Source organism: Typopeltis vanoorti, chromosome 15 (assembly GCF_054136105.1).
Source record: "Typopeltis vanoorti isolate ZY-2024b chromosome 15, IOZ_Tvanoo_1.0, whole genome shotgun sequence".
Taxonomy (NCBI): domain Eukaryota; kingdom Metazoa; phylum Arthropoda; class Arachnida; order Uropygi; family Thelyphonidae; genus Typopeltis; species Typopeltis vanoorti.
Genome location: NC_143563.1, coordinates 48821645 through 48843509, shown reverse-complemented (window position 1 = coordinate 48843509; position 21865 = coordinate 48821645). Strand labels below are relative to the sequence as shown.

General features: G+C 34.4%; 1 protein-coding gene across 2 annotated transcripts in view; it reads left to right on the top strand.

The window, feature by feature from the left end:
- LOC150098746 (structural maintenance of chromosomes flexible hinge domain-containing protein 1-like) overlaps nt 1–21865 on the top strand; it is a 733568-nt gene that overhangs the window by 124706 nt on the left and 586997 nt on the right. For both annotated transcript variants that reach the window (XM_090405871.1, XM_090405872.1), the window contains exons 8-9: nt 6442–6605; nt 13774–13864. In XM_090405871.1, the coding sequence (XP_090261997.1) occupies nt 6442–6605; nt 13774–13864 (255 nt within the window). The remainder of the gene's footprint in view (nt 1–6441; nt 6606–13773; nt 13865–21865) is intronic.

The following is a 21865-nucleotide window of genomic DNA, read 5'->3' as shown; positions in this document are numbered from 1 at the left end:
TCATTGGCAAATACTACAGTGAGACACAGATAATTTGAATTTTGATACAATTTTTAAATATAGCCATATATAATTCACGCAGAAATCAGAAAAAGTAATCACTTGGGAAATTATCATTTTTCCAGACTGAATCAAAGAAAGACTGAAATAACTCGTTTTACTTACTTTATTTATACACAAGTTCCAATCTTCTGTTTTTCTTTAGGAACAGTGTTAGCACATCATAAAATGAAGGTTTTTTCCCCTTCAGTTCCATCATCAATGTCTTTTCAGTAGCAATTAAATTTAGGTCACACAGCCTTTCCTGTGGTTTGTGTTTTTCTATAACACGTATTCTCTTCGTAGTTGAAAAAGAATGCTCGACTGTAGCTGTAGAGCTCTTGGAATTGACATGACAAGTTCTGCTAACTTATAAATTTCCTTGAATGCAACCTGAAGTTGATTTTTTGTATGAATTTTAATAGGTGATGTACTGGTTTCCTGGCAAATTCTTCAGAAAATTCGCTTGAAAAATAGTTCATTTTTCAAGCGAATGTAGTCAGAAACTGGGCCATAGAAATTCTTGAGTTTTCTAAAATACCATCAGGAAATGCCTTTGCATACTGACCACATCTTTCACTACAAAGGAGTTGAAAAAATTCAAGTTTCGAAAGTGAAGAGTATCTTTCTTCCATCTCCAGGCACATACATGCAGTCGACTATTCCCTGGTATAATTGAAGGCACATGCTCTTCTCCGTCTCCTCTGGTCCATTTCATTTCTTAGGTCTCTTCTTATCAACTATATGCTTCTTTGATACAGAAACCCAAATATCATCAAATCCATGTTCCCTGTCATTCCTAAGCTTCTTCATAGGGTCATTCACTTTTATACAGCAGTAATATATCATAGGATGAAATTTGCAGTATATTATTCAAGACATCGGCATAACCAAATAAAACTGAAAAAATTTCTAGCAACAAAATTGTTCAAAAATCTTGCAAGAAATGCAAAAAAACCATGAGCTTTGATTATAGCATCCATGTCCCACTCCCCAGAATTCTCTACTATGTGTTCAAAAAATTCAGTGAGTTGATTTCTGTAACGTTTTACTGTGCTTGTTAAATGGGAAGTAAAGTTCCATCTGGTTGGTGTGATGGAAAGTAATTTTTTAGCAACAAAATCTTGCAAAGCATTTATTCTTTTCAATGATTTAGAAAAATATGCTGCCAACACACTGATAATTTGGAATAACAATCGACATTCCTTGATATTCGAGAGACTTTGCCTCAGAACTAAATTCAAAATGTGGGCATTGCAATGTGTAAATATTGCTGAAGGATATGCCTCGATAACTTTCCTCTGTAAGCCATTAACATGGTCACTCATTACACAGGCACCATCATAAGTTTGGCCGACTAACTTGTCCTTGATGTTAAATTCCTCATGTTTAACAACATGTTTAAAAAGACCACTAGACATTCTATCATCACTTATGTCTGTAAATCCAATGAACCTTTTGCGTATTTTCCCATTATGGACAAAACGGGAAAACAGTTGATAGCTGCGATTATGACATAAAAAATTGCTGCCACCACAAATGTAGTGTCAGCAGTTTCTTTTTTTATAGCATCTTTAACCACATCAGATATAGCACTAATAATATCATTTTGTACTATGGAAGAAGTTCCTTGAAATACAGTCGAATCCTTTAAATGACTCTCTAAAAGAGGTCATACTCATGGAGCACATTTAAAAATTCTATGTAATTTCCTTGATTAATTGAATCTTCATACTCATCATGACCTCTCAAAGGAAGCCCTTTCTTAGCCAAATAGCATATAGCATCAAAGAATTGGATTAAATGGTAAAGACATCAGGATCATTGAAAACTTATATTGGAACCAAAAGGCATCTGTTCAAGTTGATGACATTATTACAGACTCCATTAACATCAAACGAGGAGTAAGGCAAGGATGTGTGCTGTCACCTCTTCTTTTTAACATCTACTCAGAAGCCATATTTCAAAAAGTCTTGGAAGGAAGAAAGGAAGGGATTAGTGTAAATGGTGAAATCATCAGTAACATCTGATATGCCAATGATACAGCTCTTCTGGCTGACAATATTCAGGCTCTTCAAAATCTTTTGGAGCTAATAAATGCAGAGAGTGAAAAAATGGGATTAAAAATAAATATCACCAAAACTAAATTCATGGTCATAAGTAAGAAACCAATTCTTAATTTAGCACTTTCTTTAAATAGGAAACAAATAGAAAGAGTGGCAAAGTTTAAATATCTCGTTAAATGAAGATTGCAATCCAGAAATGGAAATAAAAGTTAGAATTGAAATGGCAAGAAAAAATTTTCTCTTGATGAAATCAACACTGTGTAACCGCAGTTTAAACTTAGAGCTTAGAGTATGCATGGTTAAATGCTATGTATGGTCTGTACTGCTGTACGGTGCAGAAACTTGGACCTTGAAGACAACATCAATAAAAAGACTTGAAGCCTTTGAGATGTGGTTATACAGACTAATGTTAAAAATCCCATGGACAGCAAAAATGTCCAATCAGGAAGTACTGAAACAAATGGGGAAATCACGTGAACTTTTAGATACCATAAAAAGAAGGAAAACTGCATATCTTGGTCACCTACTTCGTAATGAAAAATATAAGATACTTCAATTGATTATAAAAGGGAAGATAAATGGAAGAAGAGGACAAGGAAGATGAAGAAAATCTTGGCTGGCAGATATCAGACAGTGGACTGGTATGAACTCTGAGAGACTGCTCAGAATAGCTGAGAATCGCTCAAAATTTGCCAAGGTGGTCGCCGACCTCCGATAGGAGATGGCACTCAAAGAAAGAAGAAGGAAGAAAATGTTTCTATTTTTCTTTACCTGTTCATTATGATTGGTAACTTCAATTTTTCTTTGTTTGTCAATGAGAATGTCGGTTCTTTATTTTCCAAACATCTTAAGATTTAAAAATGATTCAACATGTGATTGGGAGCACTTATGTTTTTGTGCTGCTGCTGATAAATGGTTAAGATCAGAATATCCCTGCTTATTCCAAATGCCTTTCTCTCTCTCTCTCTGGAGAATAATAAGACCAAAAAAAAAATGTCTTGACCACACTTCATATCCAGTTAACCATTCTACTGTATTGGATTGTAAAATAGAGAAGTGTCTCATGTACTCAGTTTTTGCATCTTTGTGTTTGCTCAGTAAATTTGGAAGAGGAGGACGAGGCTTACCTCCTTCGACTAAAGTCATTAGATAAAGTAAAATCCACAATAGTTCTGGCAAAAAACGGGACATTCATTTGATGACCAACACTATTTCTCCATTGTAAATATGGGAAAAAGTTATAAATTTATGGAAAATTATATATTAAAAATTTGTCTATATTATATATAAAAGCTTGCCTGCCATGTCAGTTCACACTTCATGCACGCAAAACAGATGAAACTCAGAAAACAAAAACAGTAACTCATGACAGACAATGTTCAATTGGATTGGTTGACACAATAACCAATCACAGCCCCTAGGTGCTATTGTCAGCGCTCACCCAGCCTTGCCTTCTCAGCGGTTTAAAACTACTAGAATGCTAAGAATTTGACCCACTGTGCCCTCTTTATCTTTTCAAAGGGCTCAAAGGTGTATGTATTTTGAAAGCACACTCAGGCTATTAATGTGAATGTGATGCAATGTTTATGTGAAAAGTTCCCTCTTCATGAAGCACTAATGCTTCACTGTCCTCATGAAGAGGGCAGTGATATATATATGATGGTGACCTTAATGTTAAGGTCAGAACATGGAGTAATTTTGTTACTAAGTCTTTTTGAAATCTAGATATGGAATCATCTGAACTAAAACAATCAAACTCTGTAAATATTCATTTTCAAAGTTTACATTTAAATAAGCAAGGAAATGATCATGTACAATCATAAAAAAGTGCAGTTTGTAATCACATTCTAGAATAGGGATTATTTATTATCAGCACATGCAGCATGTGCAGTGTAAATATAATTTTATTTTACTTAATTCTGTCATTAAAATAGTCCAGTTATAGCAAAAGAAAAAATGTCATTGCAAATTGTTTTGCCAATAAAAATGAAATTAAAAAAATAAACCCTCATCATAGTTTTGAACTGAATTTTCAATTGTTGATATTTCTATAAAGAGCCAAAAGCTTGCCCCACCTTTGCTCCAAGTTGCCCTAGTGTTGTACCACCAGGCATTGACTTATGCTTGGATTTGCCGAACGTTCTTTGGCATGAAACTCTTAGATTTCGATCTTCGAGTTTCTTATTCGGCTTGAAATAATGAGGGATTTATTATCCCCTTAATTAAATGTTGATGTTTCTTTTGTTCTTGTGAGAACATTTATTGTCATCACATTTGTGACATAGTTATGCGTTATGTTACTCGAGGAGATTGATCAAGTGGCAGTTATTTTGTAAAAAGTCTGACAATATGCTAAAAGTTATAGCATGTTTGTAACATGATATCCTCCTCCCCTTATTTTTTTTTTATTTATTTACTTTCATTATATATATATATATATATATATGTAAATAAGTTTTTTTACCTTGGGTAATGTATATTAGAGTTACCAAGTAATTTTATGAACTTGGTTATTTTACTCCTAATCCCAAGTAAGCAAACAGTTAAGTTTGCACCTGAACGTAGTTGAAGTCTAAAGGTGGTGCAACACCAGGGCAACTCATTGTAAAGCTCTGATCACTATTCTTAGTATTTTCCATAATGTAAAGCACATCTCACTAAGAGATGTATACTGCAATACATTATGGGTGGGATCACTACCCAGACCGGTTTCAACCTTTTTTGAGGTCTCCTCAGTGAGTAGCTAGACCCTAAATACCAAGGTTTTAGTGATACAGAGCCTTATCAACTTTACCTATACAAGGTGTTTTTATTTTTTTATTTACATTACCCAAGGTAAAAAAACTTATTTACATCTTATATCTCCTCCAGAGATTCTTATTCAGAATAAAAACACCTTGTAGCAACTTGTATAGGTAAAGTTGATAAGGCTCTCTATTACTAAAAATCTTGGTATTTAGGGTCTAGCTACTCACTGAGGAGACCTCAAAAAAGATTGAAACCGGTCTGGATAGTGACCCCACCCATAATGTATTGCAGTATACATCTTTTAGTGAGATGTGCTTTACATTATGGGAAATACTAAGAATAGTGATCAGAGCTTTATTCACCTTTACAATGAATTGTCCTGGTGTTGCATCACCTTTAGACTTGAATTACATTCAGGCACAAACTTAACTGTTTGCTTACTTGGGATTAGGAGTAAAATAACCAAGTTTATAAAATTACTTGGTAACACCCTAATATATATATATATATATATATATATATATATATATATATATATATATATATATATATATATATATAAATTTATGTGGTTCTTGCCCAAGAAAGGCTTCTACAAACTTGTACTACATGTGGGTGGCCTAAGGGTTTTTTTTGCCACTTTTTTATTAATTTTATATATTTTTTTGTATTTTTTTATTTATGCTTGAAATCCTGTTCTAGAGACCAGACAGAACTTTTTCAATCCACTTCAGATCTCCAGTAAGCTGATAAAAGAAATATAATTTTGTTTTACTCAGTTGTTTTGTCTCATCAAATGATCTAATTGAAACTAAAATTAAAATGCTTAAAAATTTTAATAGAGATCTCGTATACCGAATTTCATTCAATTCTTTTATATAGTACAGAATTATTAATATCAACCTGAATAATTTTACAAATATGCTTGAATGGAACAAAAATTGAACACCATGAACATCTTCTTGTGTATATATTCTAAATTCCAAATTTTATTAAATTTCATTCAGCTACAGTAGGATTACTGCGATATATTTCATCACATTTTGCTCTGAAAAAAACAAATATTGGAATGGCTTGACAAAATTTTTGTAGATATTTAGAATACCGAAGTAAGTAAAATCCATCTGACTCCAGAAATACTTGCCTTACATATTTATGAATCTAAAAATAGTATTATTACTTCTATCATAATTTGTTTGTATAATAATCAATAACTTGATTTTTGTTTATGTGAAATCTGTGAGTGCTGTGTTGCTCTCATAAATTTTTCATATGTTAATAATTTGTAAAAACCTGGTAAAAACTTAATGCAGTTCACTATTACTACAGCAAACATCATTATAACAAACTCACTCCATATAATGAACTACTGAAAAGTCCCTGCTAAAGCAGCTATATTTTCATTGCTTTGCTAAAAGAAATTCACTATAGTAAACTATTCATTATGTCAAATTTGTGTTGTTCTTTGGAATTTATTATGATGAGAGTTGACTGTAGCTATGAATTTCAGTAATTTGTAAATTATTGAACAAGTTAACATAGTTAAGGTATTAGTATTCTTAACTGTTAATTTTGTATCTTTTTTAAGCCAGGAGACTCTAGTCATATTTCTCCCGAAGATGATATAATGAAAAAAGTGATAGCTGAAGAAATTGGTAAGGAAAGCTTCACCTGCGTTGCTATCTGGGGTATTTCCCAGGAACACGTGGCCTATTTGAAACATAACTATCGAAATTGGTGCACACAGCTAGCGTGAGTAAATAACACTAGTGATGACTCTATACAAAATTCATTTTTATGCCTGTTTTATATTGCTTTTACATAAAAATATGTTTTTAACTCCTAATATTTCCACGCATCTTTGTTTTCTTACCAGTGAGTAAGAAAATAAAGAAAATCTATTAATCCCATCAATCTGTCAAAACAAAGTAAGAAAAACATGTTTTGAAGAGCAAAACTAAATGTAGATGACTCAAAATATAATCAGTTAAGAATAATTTATTTTTAAGATGGTTATAAAATGTTTGTTTTATCAAAAACATGTTTTGCTTGCCTTTTCTTTCTCTTTAAGTGAATCATGCACTAGATTAGCTCTGCTCATACATTCTTGAATGCTAACAATGTCAAGTTCTTAATATCTTCATTTTACTTCTGCCATTGATGCAACCTGATACAACTTCAGTAATTCCCCCACCTACAGAATTTTCATATCAGTGCCCTTTAGTCTTTAAACTATTTTATATCTAACACAACTCTCAAACCCATTGGTTAAAATTGGTTTAGAGCCTGTCTTACATAGCACTAGTTAAGTATGTTGTCCAGTTTTTTTTTTATTCCATATAAATTTATTCCCCTGACAGCCCACCATAATTTTACTTTCTCTTTCCATATTTAATGCAATCTTCACCAAAAAAATGTGCTTAAGTAGCTATGCAGTAACTTCCTTAGCTTATTTGGTAACAACCTTTTTGTTACCATAGATTTCATTACAATAGAAACACACACACACACACACAGAAAAAAATTGCTTCACAACCACTTCAGTGTTTATTGTCCTTATGAATGCTATAATAGAATCTCAGCAACTATTGTCCACTTAAAATTTCCAATCGTTGCTCTTCACGATCCTTTTGACCACAAAGATGCAACCTGTGTATTTAGCATTCTCTGACATCCTCTCTTTTTGATCTGCTCTGGCTCAAAATATCCTTGCCTCATTCATTCATTTGCATTCGACTACTGTCTCTGTTCTCCAAATTCTGACCAACACTCTGTCATTATTTGTTTTTGAAGCTTGATTCATCTCAAGATAAAATATTCAAAATTGGCAACTTCAGTTCAAAACTCAGTGACTTCCCTTGTCCAATTCCACTGATCAGGCAGGAAGAGATGCCAAGACATTTGCTGTTAGTATTGATCCTTTGTTCGTGCGGTGAGCTGAGTGGCTATGCTCTTCACAGCCATATGCCTCAAAGAGGAATGTCCTGGGTTTGATTCTCATCTGCAATGTGAGGAGCTTAAGGATCTTTCTCAGACATAACCAAGTTAGCCGGTCTTGGGCATGGACAGCAGGGTTTTTCTCCCCAATTTATCTGGGGTTTTTCCTCCTGCAAGCAGGCAAACCGGCCTCGTGAACACACACAGATTACAGTCAGGAATACATAAGTCCCAGCCATATGCTGGTCTTGAGCCTGGATAAAATTTGGGGGGATTGAGATGGTGCCTTACTTTTCCGTAAAAGGGGCCTCACGGCCGTTATATCTTCATATGCTATAAATAAAATGATCCTTCACAAATTGTCTATCTGCCTCCTAGAATACTACCAAGCCCTTTTCTCCTTCTAACATTCTTGACCAGTTTTTTTTCTAGATATTCCGTGGATGTCAGCTTTCCTCATAGTAAGTTAGGCCATAATCTTGCCTGATACCAAGTATGGCCTTGAACATTACCTCCTGTATTCCACTATAAACTCCTTTCAGATACAGTCTGGCTTAGTAAGTGGCAGATGGATTAATCACTATCTGGTTGGAGACCATCCGATGCATTGCTATCATTCCTGTGTACTATATGGTGTAGCCTGTGTAACCATTGTTGCTGTACTCTTGAATGGGAGAGCTTTTGGGATCCCTCCATTTTGTTTGCAAGCCCTTGAGTCTGTCATCCACACGGCAAACATCCATTTCAGTTCTTTATTAAGCAAGGTGGTGAGAGAATAGCAACTAGTTGTCTGTTTGACATTTCTTTTCAACTAGAAAAATATCTTTTAACAAAATGATTACTTGCTAATAGTAACAGGGCTTCTTTGGTGGAAACCAGCAACACCTTGAGAAGATGAGAGAGGCTGTATATTGCATGTCACCAACCTATTAGTGATTAACTTGTTTTCTATTTCAATACAGTTTGGCATATGTTGTATATTGACAGTCATTGTTTGAGGAATAAGATTTAAAATCAGCATGCTCTGAATGAAATTATTCAGATTAACTGTTAATAAAGAATTCAGTTTGATTATCTATGCATGTTACCAATGAAAAACGCTCTGAAAATACATAAGTAATCTCACAAAGTGAGTTGTTACAAGGGATTTTTTCCTTCGCTTCTTTCTTATTCACACTTTAAATTCTTTGAGATTTGAAGTTATTTTTCTTTGCATCTTCTTGCCTTGAATATTGTTGAGTTTTAATTGCTGTTCATCATATGGTTTTAGGTTTTATTCCTAAAACTATATGATGGTTTTAGGAATAAAAGGGATCTCACATTCAAATTCAAAAAAAAAAAAGGGGCCTCGCATTCAATATGTTCAAATTGCCCATATCAAAAATTGATATATGGGCAATTTCACATATAACAAATCATTTACTTTATATATGAAATTGCCCATATCAATTTTTTTAAGGTAATTTTATCATCATCATCATCAACAAATTCCTGCCATGTACCCTCAAGGGGTGTACAGGATATGATAGTACCACATCAAAAAAAATTACATCATTACTAACTTCCTATCTACAATTTTCCTCCACATCAGTCCGTTACTTGTCAAGACTCCAACATTATCAGATCTTATATTTCTATTGTCTAAGGCACTTTGTACCGTATCAATCCACCTATATCTTGGTCTTACTCTGAATCTTTTTCCTGCCAACCTGGCAGAGAACACGTGTTTTGCTCATCTTTCTTCGCCCATTCTGTTTAAGTGACCATACCACCTGAGATTAGCTCTGCTAACGCATTCCTGAATGCTGACAATGTCAAGTTCTTTCCTAATATCCTTGTTTTTAATATGATATTGCCATTGATGCCATCTGTTCACACCTATAATCTTTCTCAGGACTCTCATATCTTCAGTCGCTAGTCTTTGGTCAAGGGTTTTACTTCTGACCCAGCTCTCAGATCCATAAGTTAAAACTGGTTTGAACACTGTCTTGTATACAGCTAATTTAGTGTTCTGACTAATTTCTCTCTTATTCCATATGAATTTATTCAAATGACTTTCCACCATACCAGCTTTGTGGATTCTGTTGTCTATTTCTATGTTTAATTTACCATCTTCACTAAAAATCGTGCCTAAGTAGCTGAAATGTTTTACTTGTTCCACAGGTTCTCCATTCACAACACAGTTGACATTTTCAATGATTCTGCTTATTTTCATTGTCTTTGTCTTTTTATTGCTGACCTTCATACCATATCTATTACAACAATTATTCAATTTAGTCAGAGAATCTTGCAGACTTGTAGCGGATTTATTTAGAAGTATAACATCATCCGCATAAAGCAAAGAGCTGACATTAACATCTCCAATTTTGATATCATGTTTAGTACTGCTTTCCTTCATAATGTTATCCATATAAATAATGAATAACAGAGGGGATAATGTACATCCTTGTCTCTCACCAGATTTAACATTAAACCATCTTCCTGTGCTTCAATTCTAACTGCAGATTTACAATTCAAATAAAGACTACATATTGCTTGATATAATGCCCCATTGACAGCATATAACTGTAGCGTATTGAATAGCTTCACTCTTGGCATCTTGTCATATGCCTTTTTTAAATCGACAAAACTTAAATACAGATCTTTGTTATATTCCCATGCTTTCTCAACTATTTGTCGTAAAGTGAAGATCTGATCATAAAAAGAAAAAAAAAACAATACTTAATATGCTATTGCATATTAATAAATGAAATGAAAAATACCATGGTTACCAAAAGGCAACCATGGTATTTTTCAATCCATTCCAATCTCCAAATAAACAGGATAATCTTACACTGGATTACTTTGACCTCACGTCTTCCACCTACATAATGATATTACAGCCAACTCTCATTCTCTCTAACGTATTTGCTCACTATAACACACTATCAGACAGTCACAGCCATAATCTTATAGCTTTGCTTTAGTGCTAAATGCACTGTGATAAACCATCCATTATAACAAACTATTGCTTTGGTCTATATGAATAGACTGTAGCAAGAGTCAGCTGCATATGTTGAAAGAGTTGCACTATGATATGTTTTATGCACACATCAAAATAGTAATGGAAATCTTATTTTTTGTTTAATTTTATAATTTCCTCTAAATCATTGTCATTTTAAATGATCTCATACAAAGGTGGCAGGTGTTTCCTTCTAGGTACTCAGATTTTTATATCCTTCCAACAAACTCGCCAGAATAACATATTCATTTAACAGACATAAACATTGGTCTCATAGCCTTTGTTGTTTTATCTGTAATTCTAAATAACAATAACTACAACAGCATTAGTTGTTTATCATCTGTAATTTCAAAACAACAACAATTTTGTTAAAAGATTGAATGATTTTATAATCAATGTTTTATCTTTTATTCTATCAGCAGAAAGTTTAATGCATGACACTGCTTTAGAACTCTCCTGTATGTTAACATTTATGAATTGATCAGGTGTATGCATATATATATATACATACTAGGGAGGCCAGCCCCCTGGCGCCTACAGCATCCCCCCCCCCACCCCCCACCCCCGTGTTCCGGACCGGTAGGCCGGTTTCCTTGAATTTTGAAGACTCGTTACTCAGGGTAGCCCCTGAGTTTCAAAACGTTTCAGATAACTTGACAAAAACGTTACATAAAAATGTTACAAAAAAAAGTTACATAAAAAATGTTACACAAAAACATTACAGCCTACATCCGTTTCCAATTTCAGCTTATCATTTTATAGTATAGAGTATATATATATATATATTATTGAGCAAAAATTATTTATTGCATCTCTAAAAAATTTTTTGTTCCATTGAACGACCTTGAAGTTAGATGATGTCATTCAAACAGAGTGCATTTTTTAAAAAAGAAATACAGCTTGGGATTTTTGCTTTATTAAGGTTGGTTATTGGCTGAGGTGGATTGTATAATGGATCTGTTCAAATGAATTATGGTATTTATGACCACAGAAAGTAATTATATGGTTTGAAATATCATAAAAAAACTATTAATATGCTTAAATATAAAAGAGCCAATAGGCTTCATTTTGGCGATATAAACATTCTTTTAATTAAGGGGATACCTTAATTTAACTTTTGCTGCAAGTTGCCCGAGTTTGTACTACATACTAGGACTACTTGCATTAGCTCTCACTAGTAATCACTGATACTTTTATAGTTTATTATACTATATTCGGCATGAAACTCTCTGATTCCAATCTTTGAGTTTCTTATTCGGTTTTAAAACAATGTGGGATTTAATATCCCCTTAATTTAAATAATGTTTATATTGCCGAAATGAAGCCTATTGGCTCTTTATATTTAAGTAACTTATGGGGCACCTTTTTGGCAACTCGTATAGCAGAGTATATAAGTTCTTTTCGCTATACCCTTTGGTATTAATTTGGTCTAGCTACTCACTGATGAAGCCTCGATAAAGGCTGAAACTGGTCTGGGTAGTGACCTCCCACCATAATGTAATAATAGCATACATTTCCTAGGAAATGTGTTTTTACATTATGGAAAATACCAAGAATAGCGATCAGAACTTTACCACCTTTGCTGCGAGTTGCCAGAGTTTGTAATACATACTAGGACTACTTGCATTAGCTCACGCTAGTAATCGCCGATACTTTTATAGTTAATTATACTATATTTGGCATGAAACTCTCCGATTCCAATCTTTGAGTTTCTTATTCGGTTTTAAAACAATGTGGGATCTATTAATATGCTATTGCATATTAGTAACCAATTTTTATTTTATATATATATATATATAATTCTGCGAAAATGTGAAAAAAGAAAAGAAGCCTTAGGAAACAGTTAAATAAACAGGAATTGCAAATGCTGGCATTTTTACAGCATCTTCAACAATGTCTAAAAGCTTAAAAAAAATTTAAGAAATTCATTTGATTCATGAGTACATAAAACAAAGAAAAAGGTTAAACTGCAGTGTATGTCACAAACATATGCAGCCAAAAATCCAATCTAACTGCCCAAAACAAGAAAGGTTATGAGGAAATGGCAAATAATAAGTATTGCTTCCAGAAAGATATATGCGAATTTTGATTAATCTTTTCTCATCTAACTTCATCTTTCCTTCACATGCAAGAAAAAGGTCCTTGCCTGTCATGGCAACCATCTTTTTAAATTTAGTTCTTAATTTTAACAGTAGGATAGAGTGGGCCTAATTTTGAATATAAATTCAATCAGTAATTCAGTACCAATGTGTGTGAGTGGGGGAGAGGGCAGGGGCATGCATTATGATGAGATTTAGTGTGTCTCTGTAACATGTTCATTCAAAATATTTCAATTTCACATTTTAAAAACTGAAAGGAGTTTATGATAGCATTTTCTTATATTAATATAGTCAGATAGTGTATTTATATAGAAGACGGAAGATCCTGCTCAAGAGAAGACTCAGCCTGTCTTAGACGGCAGAGAAGAAGTGTATTTATATAAGAAAAATGCTATTGATCTTAGAAATCCTTCTAAAAGAAAAGAAACCAGTCTTCCTCTTTAATGTTGAAGATTTTATTTTACTACTATGATTAAGAACTGTATTTGAAGGGTCTATCAGATTTCATTAGTTTGTTTATTAAGATCAGGCAGTACTTTTATGAATTTACTATTCTTCCAATTAACTTTATACTCTGAAAAGTACATCTTATTTTCCTTATGAATAAGTGAAGAGTGAACAAATGTAATGATTGTATTTGTGCCTTTTTATTTAAATTCCTTCTTAATATTGCTTTCTGTGTGGATAATATATTTTGTAATATTGGTGTCTAAGGGACAGAAATCTTTTATAAGTCTTATTTTCTTAAGATTCTTGATCAAAAATAAAATTTTTGTGAACTTGAGAACAGCTATGGTTATTTAAGCATGCACAATCACTCTAGATTTATGATGATAATATCAAATGCAATTTTGATCTATGTTTATTTTTTTCTATAATTTAGACATATTTATCATTATTATATCCACGGTCCAAATGGCAATACTAGTAATGAACAGGGGACACCATCTCCTTTTAAAAACATCGATATCGAGGTAATTATTATTTTTTCTTGTATATTGTTTATGACTTTCTTTTTGAATGTTTTTTAATGACTTTAATTGTCATATTTATGACATAAACATTGGCATGTGTTTGTTATGTAATTGTCTGTTGCTTATGATTGCCATGAACCAATAATCAACTGTTGATAGTTTAGCATAAAATTTCCAGGCCATTATCTGAAAAAGAGAAGAAGAGCACATAATAGTTTTAAAATAAATCAAAGTTCAGCAGCTTTCAGATGTGAACTGCAAACTGAAATGCACAAACATTATTCAAGAAAAAATGAAAGTTTGAGAACACAAACTTTCTTTTATAGCACTCTATAAATTCAGGGTTTGCCACTGAATCTCCAAGGTTTGGAGATTCAGTGGCAAACCCTGTAGAAAACATTGATTGATTCAGCCAGAGAGGCAAGTAGTGATGTCTGCAAGGATAGAAAAATCAAAACTCTATGGTGGACACAAGAAGTTAAAGAAGCAGTGAAGGAAAAGAAGAACGCATATCAAAAGATCCTGGCAAATAAGTCAGTTTGTCTCTATATTCTTTAAGACTAGCAAAACAAACATTCTATTCTGTAAACTAGCTAAACAAAAGCCATGCAAAGATTTGGTAAGAACATAGAAGGTGGCAAAATTTACCGAAGGCTAATCCAAAAGCTTAGAAATGAAGGAAAGAGTGCTATAAAAGGAATCAGAGATGATAAAGGTGACATGAACTGGAGATAAAGATATCCTTCATGTATCATCATCATCAAATTCCTGCCATGTACCCTCAAGGGGTGTACAGGATATGATAGTACTACATGAAAAATTTACATCATTACTAACTTCTTATCTACAATTTTCCTCCAAATCAGTCTGTTACTTGTCAAGACTCCAACATTACCAGATCTTATATTTCTATCATCTAAGGCACTTTGTACCGTATCAATCTACCTATATCTTGGTCTTCCTCTGGGTCGTTTTCCTGCTAACCTGGCAGAGAACACTTGTTTTGCTAATCTTTCCTCACCCATTCTGTTTAAGTGACCATACCACCTGAGATTAGCTCTGCAAACACATTCCTGGATGCTGACAATGTCAATTTCTTCCCTAATATTCTTGTTTCTAATATGATATTGCCATTGATGCCATCTGTTCATGCCTATAATCTTTCTCAGGACTCTCAGATCCATAAGTTAAAATTGGTTTGAACACTGTCTTGTATGCAGCTAATTTAGTGTTCCGACTAATTTCTCTCTTATCCCATATAAATTTATTCAATTGACTTCCTACTATACCAGCTTTGTTGATTCTGTTGTCTATTTCCATATTTAATTTACCATCTTCGCTAAAAATCGTGCCTAAGTAGCAGAAATGTTTTACTTGTTCCACAATTTCTCATATTCACAACACAGTTGACATTTTCAATGATTGCCTATTTTCATTGTCTTTCTCTTTTTAATGCTGACCTTCATACCATATCTATTACAACAGTTATTCAATTTAGTCAGAGAATCTTGCAGTTTTAGCAGATTTATTTAGAAGTATATCATCATCCGCATAAAGCAAAGAGCTGACATTAACATCTCCAATTTTGATATCATGTTTAATCCCACTTTCTTTCATAATGTGATCCTGATCCATATAGATAATGAATAACAGTGGGGATAATGCACATCCTTGTCTCACACCAGATTTAACATTAAACCATCTTCCTGTACTTCCTTCAATTCTAACTGCTGACTTACAACTCAAATAAAGACTAAGTATTGCTTGATATAATGCCCCATTGACACCATATAACTGTAGCATATTGAATAGCTTCTCTCTTGGCACCTTGTCATATGCCTTTTCCAAATCGACAAAACTTAAATACAGATCTTTGTTGTATTCCCATGCTTTCTCGACTATTTGTCGTAAAGTGAAGATCTGAACCTCATCATCATCATCATCATCATCAAATTCCTGCCATGTACCCTCAAGGGGTGTACAGGATATGATAGTACTACATGAAAAAAATTACATCATTATTAATTTCCTATCTACAATTTTCCTCCAAATCAGTCTGTTACTTGTCAAGACTACAACATTATCAGATCTTATATTTCTATCGTCTAAAGCACTTTGTATCGTATCAATCCACCTATATCTTGGCCTTCCTCTGGGTCGTTTTGCTGCCACCCTGGCAGAGAACACTTGTTTTGCTAATCTTTCCTCGCCCATTCTATTTAAGTGACCATACCACCTGAGATTAGCTCTGCTAACGCATTCCTGGATGCTGACAATGTCAAGTTCTTTCCTGATATCCTTGTTTTTAATATGATATTGCCATTGATGCCATCTGTTCACGCCTATAATCTTTCTCAGGACTCTCATATCTGTGGTCTCTAGTCTTTGGTCGAGTGTTTTACTTCTGACCCAGCTCTCAGATCCATAAGTTAAAACTGATTTGAACACTGTCTTGTATACAACTAATTTAGTGTTCCGACTAATTTCTCTCTTATTCCATATGAATTTATTCAATTGACTTCCCACCATACCAGCTTTACTGATTCTGTTGTCTATTTCTATATTTAATTTACCATCTTCAGTAAAAATCGTGCCTAAATAGCTGAAATGTTTAACTCGTTCCACAGGTTCTCCATTCACAACACATTTGACATTTTCAATGATTCTGCCTATTTTCATTGTCTTTGTCTTTTTATTGCTGACCTTCATACCATATCTATTACAACAGCTATTCAATTTAGTCAGAGAATCTTGCAGACTTGTAGCAGATTTATTTAGAAGTATAACATCATCCGCATAAAGCAAAGAGCTGACATTAACATCTCCAATTTTGATATCATGTTTAATACCACTTTCCTTCATAATGTGATCCATATAGATAATGAATAACAGAGGGGATAATGTACATCCTTGTCTCACACCAGATTTAACATTAAACCATCTTCCTGTACTTCCTTCAATTCGAACTGCAGATTTACAACTCAAATAAAGACTAAGTATTGCTTGGTATAATGCCCCATTCACACCATATAACTGCAGCGTATTGAATAGCTTCTCTCTTGGCAGCTTGTCATATGCCTTTTCCAGATCGACAAAACTTAAATACAGATCTTTGTTATATTCCCATGCTTTCTCGACTATTTGTCGTAAAGTGAAGATCTGATCCTGACAGCCTCTATTTGGCCTGAATCCAGCTTGTTCTTCACCAAGCTTTTCTTCCACAATTCTTCTCAACTGTTTCTCAAGTATACTTGCATAGATCTTGCCAGGAACACTCAATAGGGAAATACCTCTGTAATTCTCACATGCAGTTTTATTTCCCTTTTTATATATGGGTACTATGAGAGCTCTACTCCAATCATCGGGAATTCGTCCCTCTGTCCAGGCTTTCTGAACTATGCAGTGCAGCCACTGTAATACTCTTATACCACCATACTTCAGCATTTCTGGTCGAATATCATCTACTCCTGCTGCCTTTCCACATTTCAAGCCTTTGATGGCTTTTTCTACTTCAAGTATGGATATGTATTCCTGACTGCATACCTGGTCAGTGTTTTTTACCACTGTGCTGTCATCACTGCTTGTTTCATTTAGCAGTTTTTCAAAGTAATTACTCCATACTTTAAGGATATCTTTTTCTCCCGTTTTCATGTCACCTTTATCATCTCTAATTCCTTTTACAGCACTCTTTCCTCCATTCTTAAGTTTCTTCAACAACCTCCAGAATATTTTGCCACCTTGTTGATATTTATTTTCTATATTCTTGCCAAAGTCCTCCCATGACTTTTGTTTAGCTAGTTTTACACAGTGTTTAGCATTCTTGCATTTGTCTCTATATTCTCTAAGAGCACAAGCTGACTTATTTGCCAGGAACTTTTGGTATGCTTCCTTCTTTTATTTCACTGCCTCTTTAACTTCCTGTGTCCACCAAGGAGTTCTGATTTTTTTATCCTTACAAACAACCTCACCACATGCCTCTCTGGCAGAATCAATCAATGTTTTCTTCAGAGTTTGCCACTGAATCTCCAAGGTTTGATTCCTGTTCTCAAACTCTTTCATTTTTTCTTCAATAATCTTTGTGTATTTTAGTCTACAGTTCACATCTGAGAGCTGCTCAACTTTTATTCGCTTTAAAACTTTCTTACATGTTATTCTTTTCAATATGAAATTCAATTTTATCCTGCTCAAGACTAAATAGTGATCACTTCCAATTTCAAATCCTCTGTACACTCCGGTGTCCTGCACCAGGGAGAAAACATCACTATCAACAATAACATAGTCAATGAGAATTTTCTTATTCCTTGCTCTCTTCTCTCCATGTGAATTTGTGCACATTTTTATGTTGGAACATGGTGTTAGTAATGACCAGTCCATGTCCTGAGCAGAAATCCAACACATATTTGCCATTATTATTAGCTTTGCTCTTTTCTCCAAATTTTCCCAAAATATTTTTGTATGTCTCACAATCATTTCCTACTCTGCTATTTAGATCCCCAACAAGGACCAACTTTTCATTTTTCATTGTGTCAGTTGCTTTTTCTAAAGCCTCAAAAAATTCCTCCACTTCTACCTTAGTAGAACCTTCTGTGGGACCATAGGCACAAATAAGTCTCATTGTCCAGTTCCCCATTCTCATATTTGCCCACATTACTCTACTTGAGACTGCCTGCCATTCAAGAAGATTAGCCTCGTATTTTGTGTTGAATACTATGGCTACTCCTTCTTTTCCTTGATTGTTATTGCCTGAATATAACATTTTGTATTTATTGCTCAGAAAGATCTCACCAGTTTTGGTCTTTTTTGTTTTAGTCACCCCTATTATGTCGATCTGGTACTTATCTAATTCCTCAGCTAGCTCCATTTCTTTGCCATTCAGGCTTCTTACGTTGATAGTACCAATCTTTAACTCTGGTGATGTTGAGTTGGGGTTTATTTTCAGATTTGTTCCAGTAGCTGACTTTTCGCTGTTCGCCCTGGTTCCCTGGTGAAAACAACGGGGGCCTTGTTTAACCGGGCGACACCCCAGCCGGCATGAAATTTTGTCATGTTGTACCATCATTCTATATTTTGATTTAACCAATAAGAATACAATTTGGTCGGCTAAATCCCAAATTGCCAGCCCATCCTCGTCCGTTCAGTATCCAAGTAGATACCCAACAGGGTGCACCACGAGAAGGTGAGGATTGGACATTACGTCAGAAGCCCTGGTCTTTTCTCCGCATTCCTTTAAAGGCTATGTGGAGGTCTCCTCTCAGTTATACAGCTTTGACCCTTAAGCACCCTGACAAGATCTGAACCTGACAGCCTCTATTTGGCCTGAATCCAGCTTGTTCTTCACCAAGCTTTTCTTCCACAATTCTTCTCAACCGTTTGTCAAGTATACTTGCATAGATTTTGCCAGGAACACTCAGTAGGGAAATACCTCTGTAATTCTCACATTCAGTTTTATTTCCCTTTTTATATATGGGTACTATGAGAGCTCTACTCCAATCATCGGGAATTCTCCCTCTGACCAGGCTTTCTGATCTATGCAGTGCAGCCACTGTAAGACTCTTATACCACCATACTTCAGCATTTCTGGTCGAATATCATCTACTCCTGCTGCCTTTCCACATTTCAAGCCTTTGATGGCTTTTTCTACTTCAAGTATGGATATGTATTCCTGTCTGCATGCCTGGTCAGTGTTTTTTACCACTGTGCTGTCATCACTGCTTGTTTCATTTAGCAGTTTTTCAAAGTAATTACTCCATACTTCAAGGATATATCATTTTCATGTCACCTTTATCATCTCTAACTCCTTTTACAGCACTCTTTCCTCCATTCCTAAGCTTCTTCAACAACCTCCAGAATATTTTGCCACCTTCTTGATATTTATTTTATATATTCATGCCAAAGTCCTCCCATGACTTTTGTTTAGCTAGTTTTACACAGTGTTTAGCATTCTTGCATTTGTCTCTGTACTCTCTAAGACAGTGTTTCTCAAACTTTTTGAAGTCGGGGCGCATTTAATATCCTACAAATAATTGTAGGCGCACTATACAAATTTCTGAGAAATATGTAATAATAATTTTAATAATAATTATAATAATTAACATAATAATGATGTCTTGACAAAAAGAGCGGTATATCCGTAATGAAAAGGTATAATAGAGTAACTATATTTATTTTTATATATTGACACATATTTCTCTGGAATACCACAGGCCTCACCCAGAAATCTTCTGGGGCGCACCTCTGCCCCCCCTGCCGCACCCTTTGAGAACTGCTCTAAGAGCACAAGCAGACTTATTTGCTAGGATCTTTTGATATGCTTTCTTCTTTTCCTTCACTGCTTCTTTAAATTCTTGTGTCCACAATGGAATTCTGATTTTCTATCCTTGCAGACAACTTCACCACATGCCTCTCTAGCTGAATCAATCAGGGCTTTCTTCAGTGCTTGCCACTGAATCTCCAAGGTTTGATTCCTGTTCTCAAACTCTTTCATTTTTTCTTCAATAATCTTTGTGTATTTTAGTCTACAGTTCACATCTGAGAGCTACTCAACTTTTATTTGCTTTAAAACTTTCTCACATGTTATTCTTTTCAATATGAAATTAAATTTTATCCTGCTCAAGACTAAATAGTGATCACTTCCAATTTCAAATCCTCTGTATACTGTGGTGTCCTGTACCAGGGAGAAAACATCACTATCAACAATAACATAGTCAGTGAGACTTTTCTTATTCCTTGCCTCTTCTCTCCATGTGAATTTGTGCACATTTTTATGTTGGAACATGGTGTTAGTAATAACCAGTCCATGTCCTGAGCAGAAATCCAACACATATTTGCCATTATTATTAGTTCTGCTCTTTTCTCCAAATTTTTCAAAATATTTTTGTATGTTTCACAATTATTTCCTACTCTTCTATTTAGATCCCCAACAAGGACCAACTTTTCCTGTGTCAGTTGCTTTTTCTAAAGCCTCAAAAAATTCCTCCACTTCTACCTTACTAGAACCTTCTGTTGGACCGTAGGCACAAATAAGTCTCATTGTACAGTTCCCCATTCTTATATTTGTCCACATCACTCTACTTGAGACTGACTGCCATTCAAGAAGATTAGCCTTGTATTTTTTGTTGAATACTGTGGCTACTCCTTCTTTTCTTTGATTGTCATTGCCTGAATATAACATTTTGTATTTATTGCTCAGAAAGATCTCGCCAGTTTTTGCCTTTTTTGTTTCAGTCACCTCTATTATGTCGATCTGGTACTTATCTAATTCCTCAGCTAGCTCCATTTCTTTGCCATTCAGGCTTCTTATGTTGATAGTACCAATCTTTAAACTCTGGTGATGTTTAGTTGGGGTGTATTTTCAGATTTGTTCCAGTAGCTAACTTTTTGCTGTTCGCTCTGGTTCCCTGGCAAAAACAACAGGAGTCTTGTTTACCCTGGCAACACCCCAGCTGACATGAAATTTTGTCATGTTGTACCATCATTTTTTAATTTGGTTTAACCAATAAGAATACAATTAGGTCAGCTAAATCCCAAATTTCCAGCCCATCCTTGTTCGTTCAGTATCCAACTAGATACCTAACAGGGTGCACCACAAGAAGGTGAGGATTGGACATTAGCTCAGAAGCCCTTGTCGGTTCTCCACATTCCTTTAAAGGCTATGTGGAGGTCTCCTCTCAGTTATACAGCTTTGACCCTTAAGCAACCCATACTTATATATTTAATAAGTTTAGGAAATTTAAGGACTATTTTTAGTTATCTTACTTTAGCTACTTAGGGGGCGGCTTGTGAATATGTCAGTTATTGTTTAATTAGCCTTTGTACTTGTACTGATGATGCCAGTGATACTCAGGTGAAAATTCTACTAATAAATAATATTTTACGAGTTAAATCTGTTATTATAATTGTAAGTAAACACAAACACGTCACGTAATTACTAACTTTGAAATTGTACATTCAAGGTACATCCAACATCTAAGTTTTTGTTGTGTATACCAGCAGTGCAAGTGG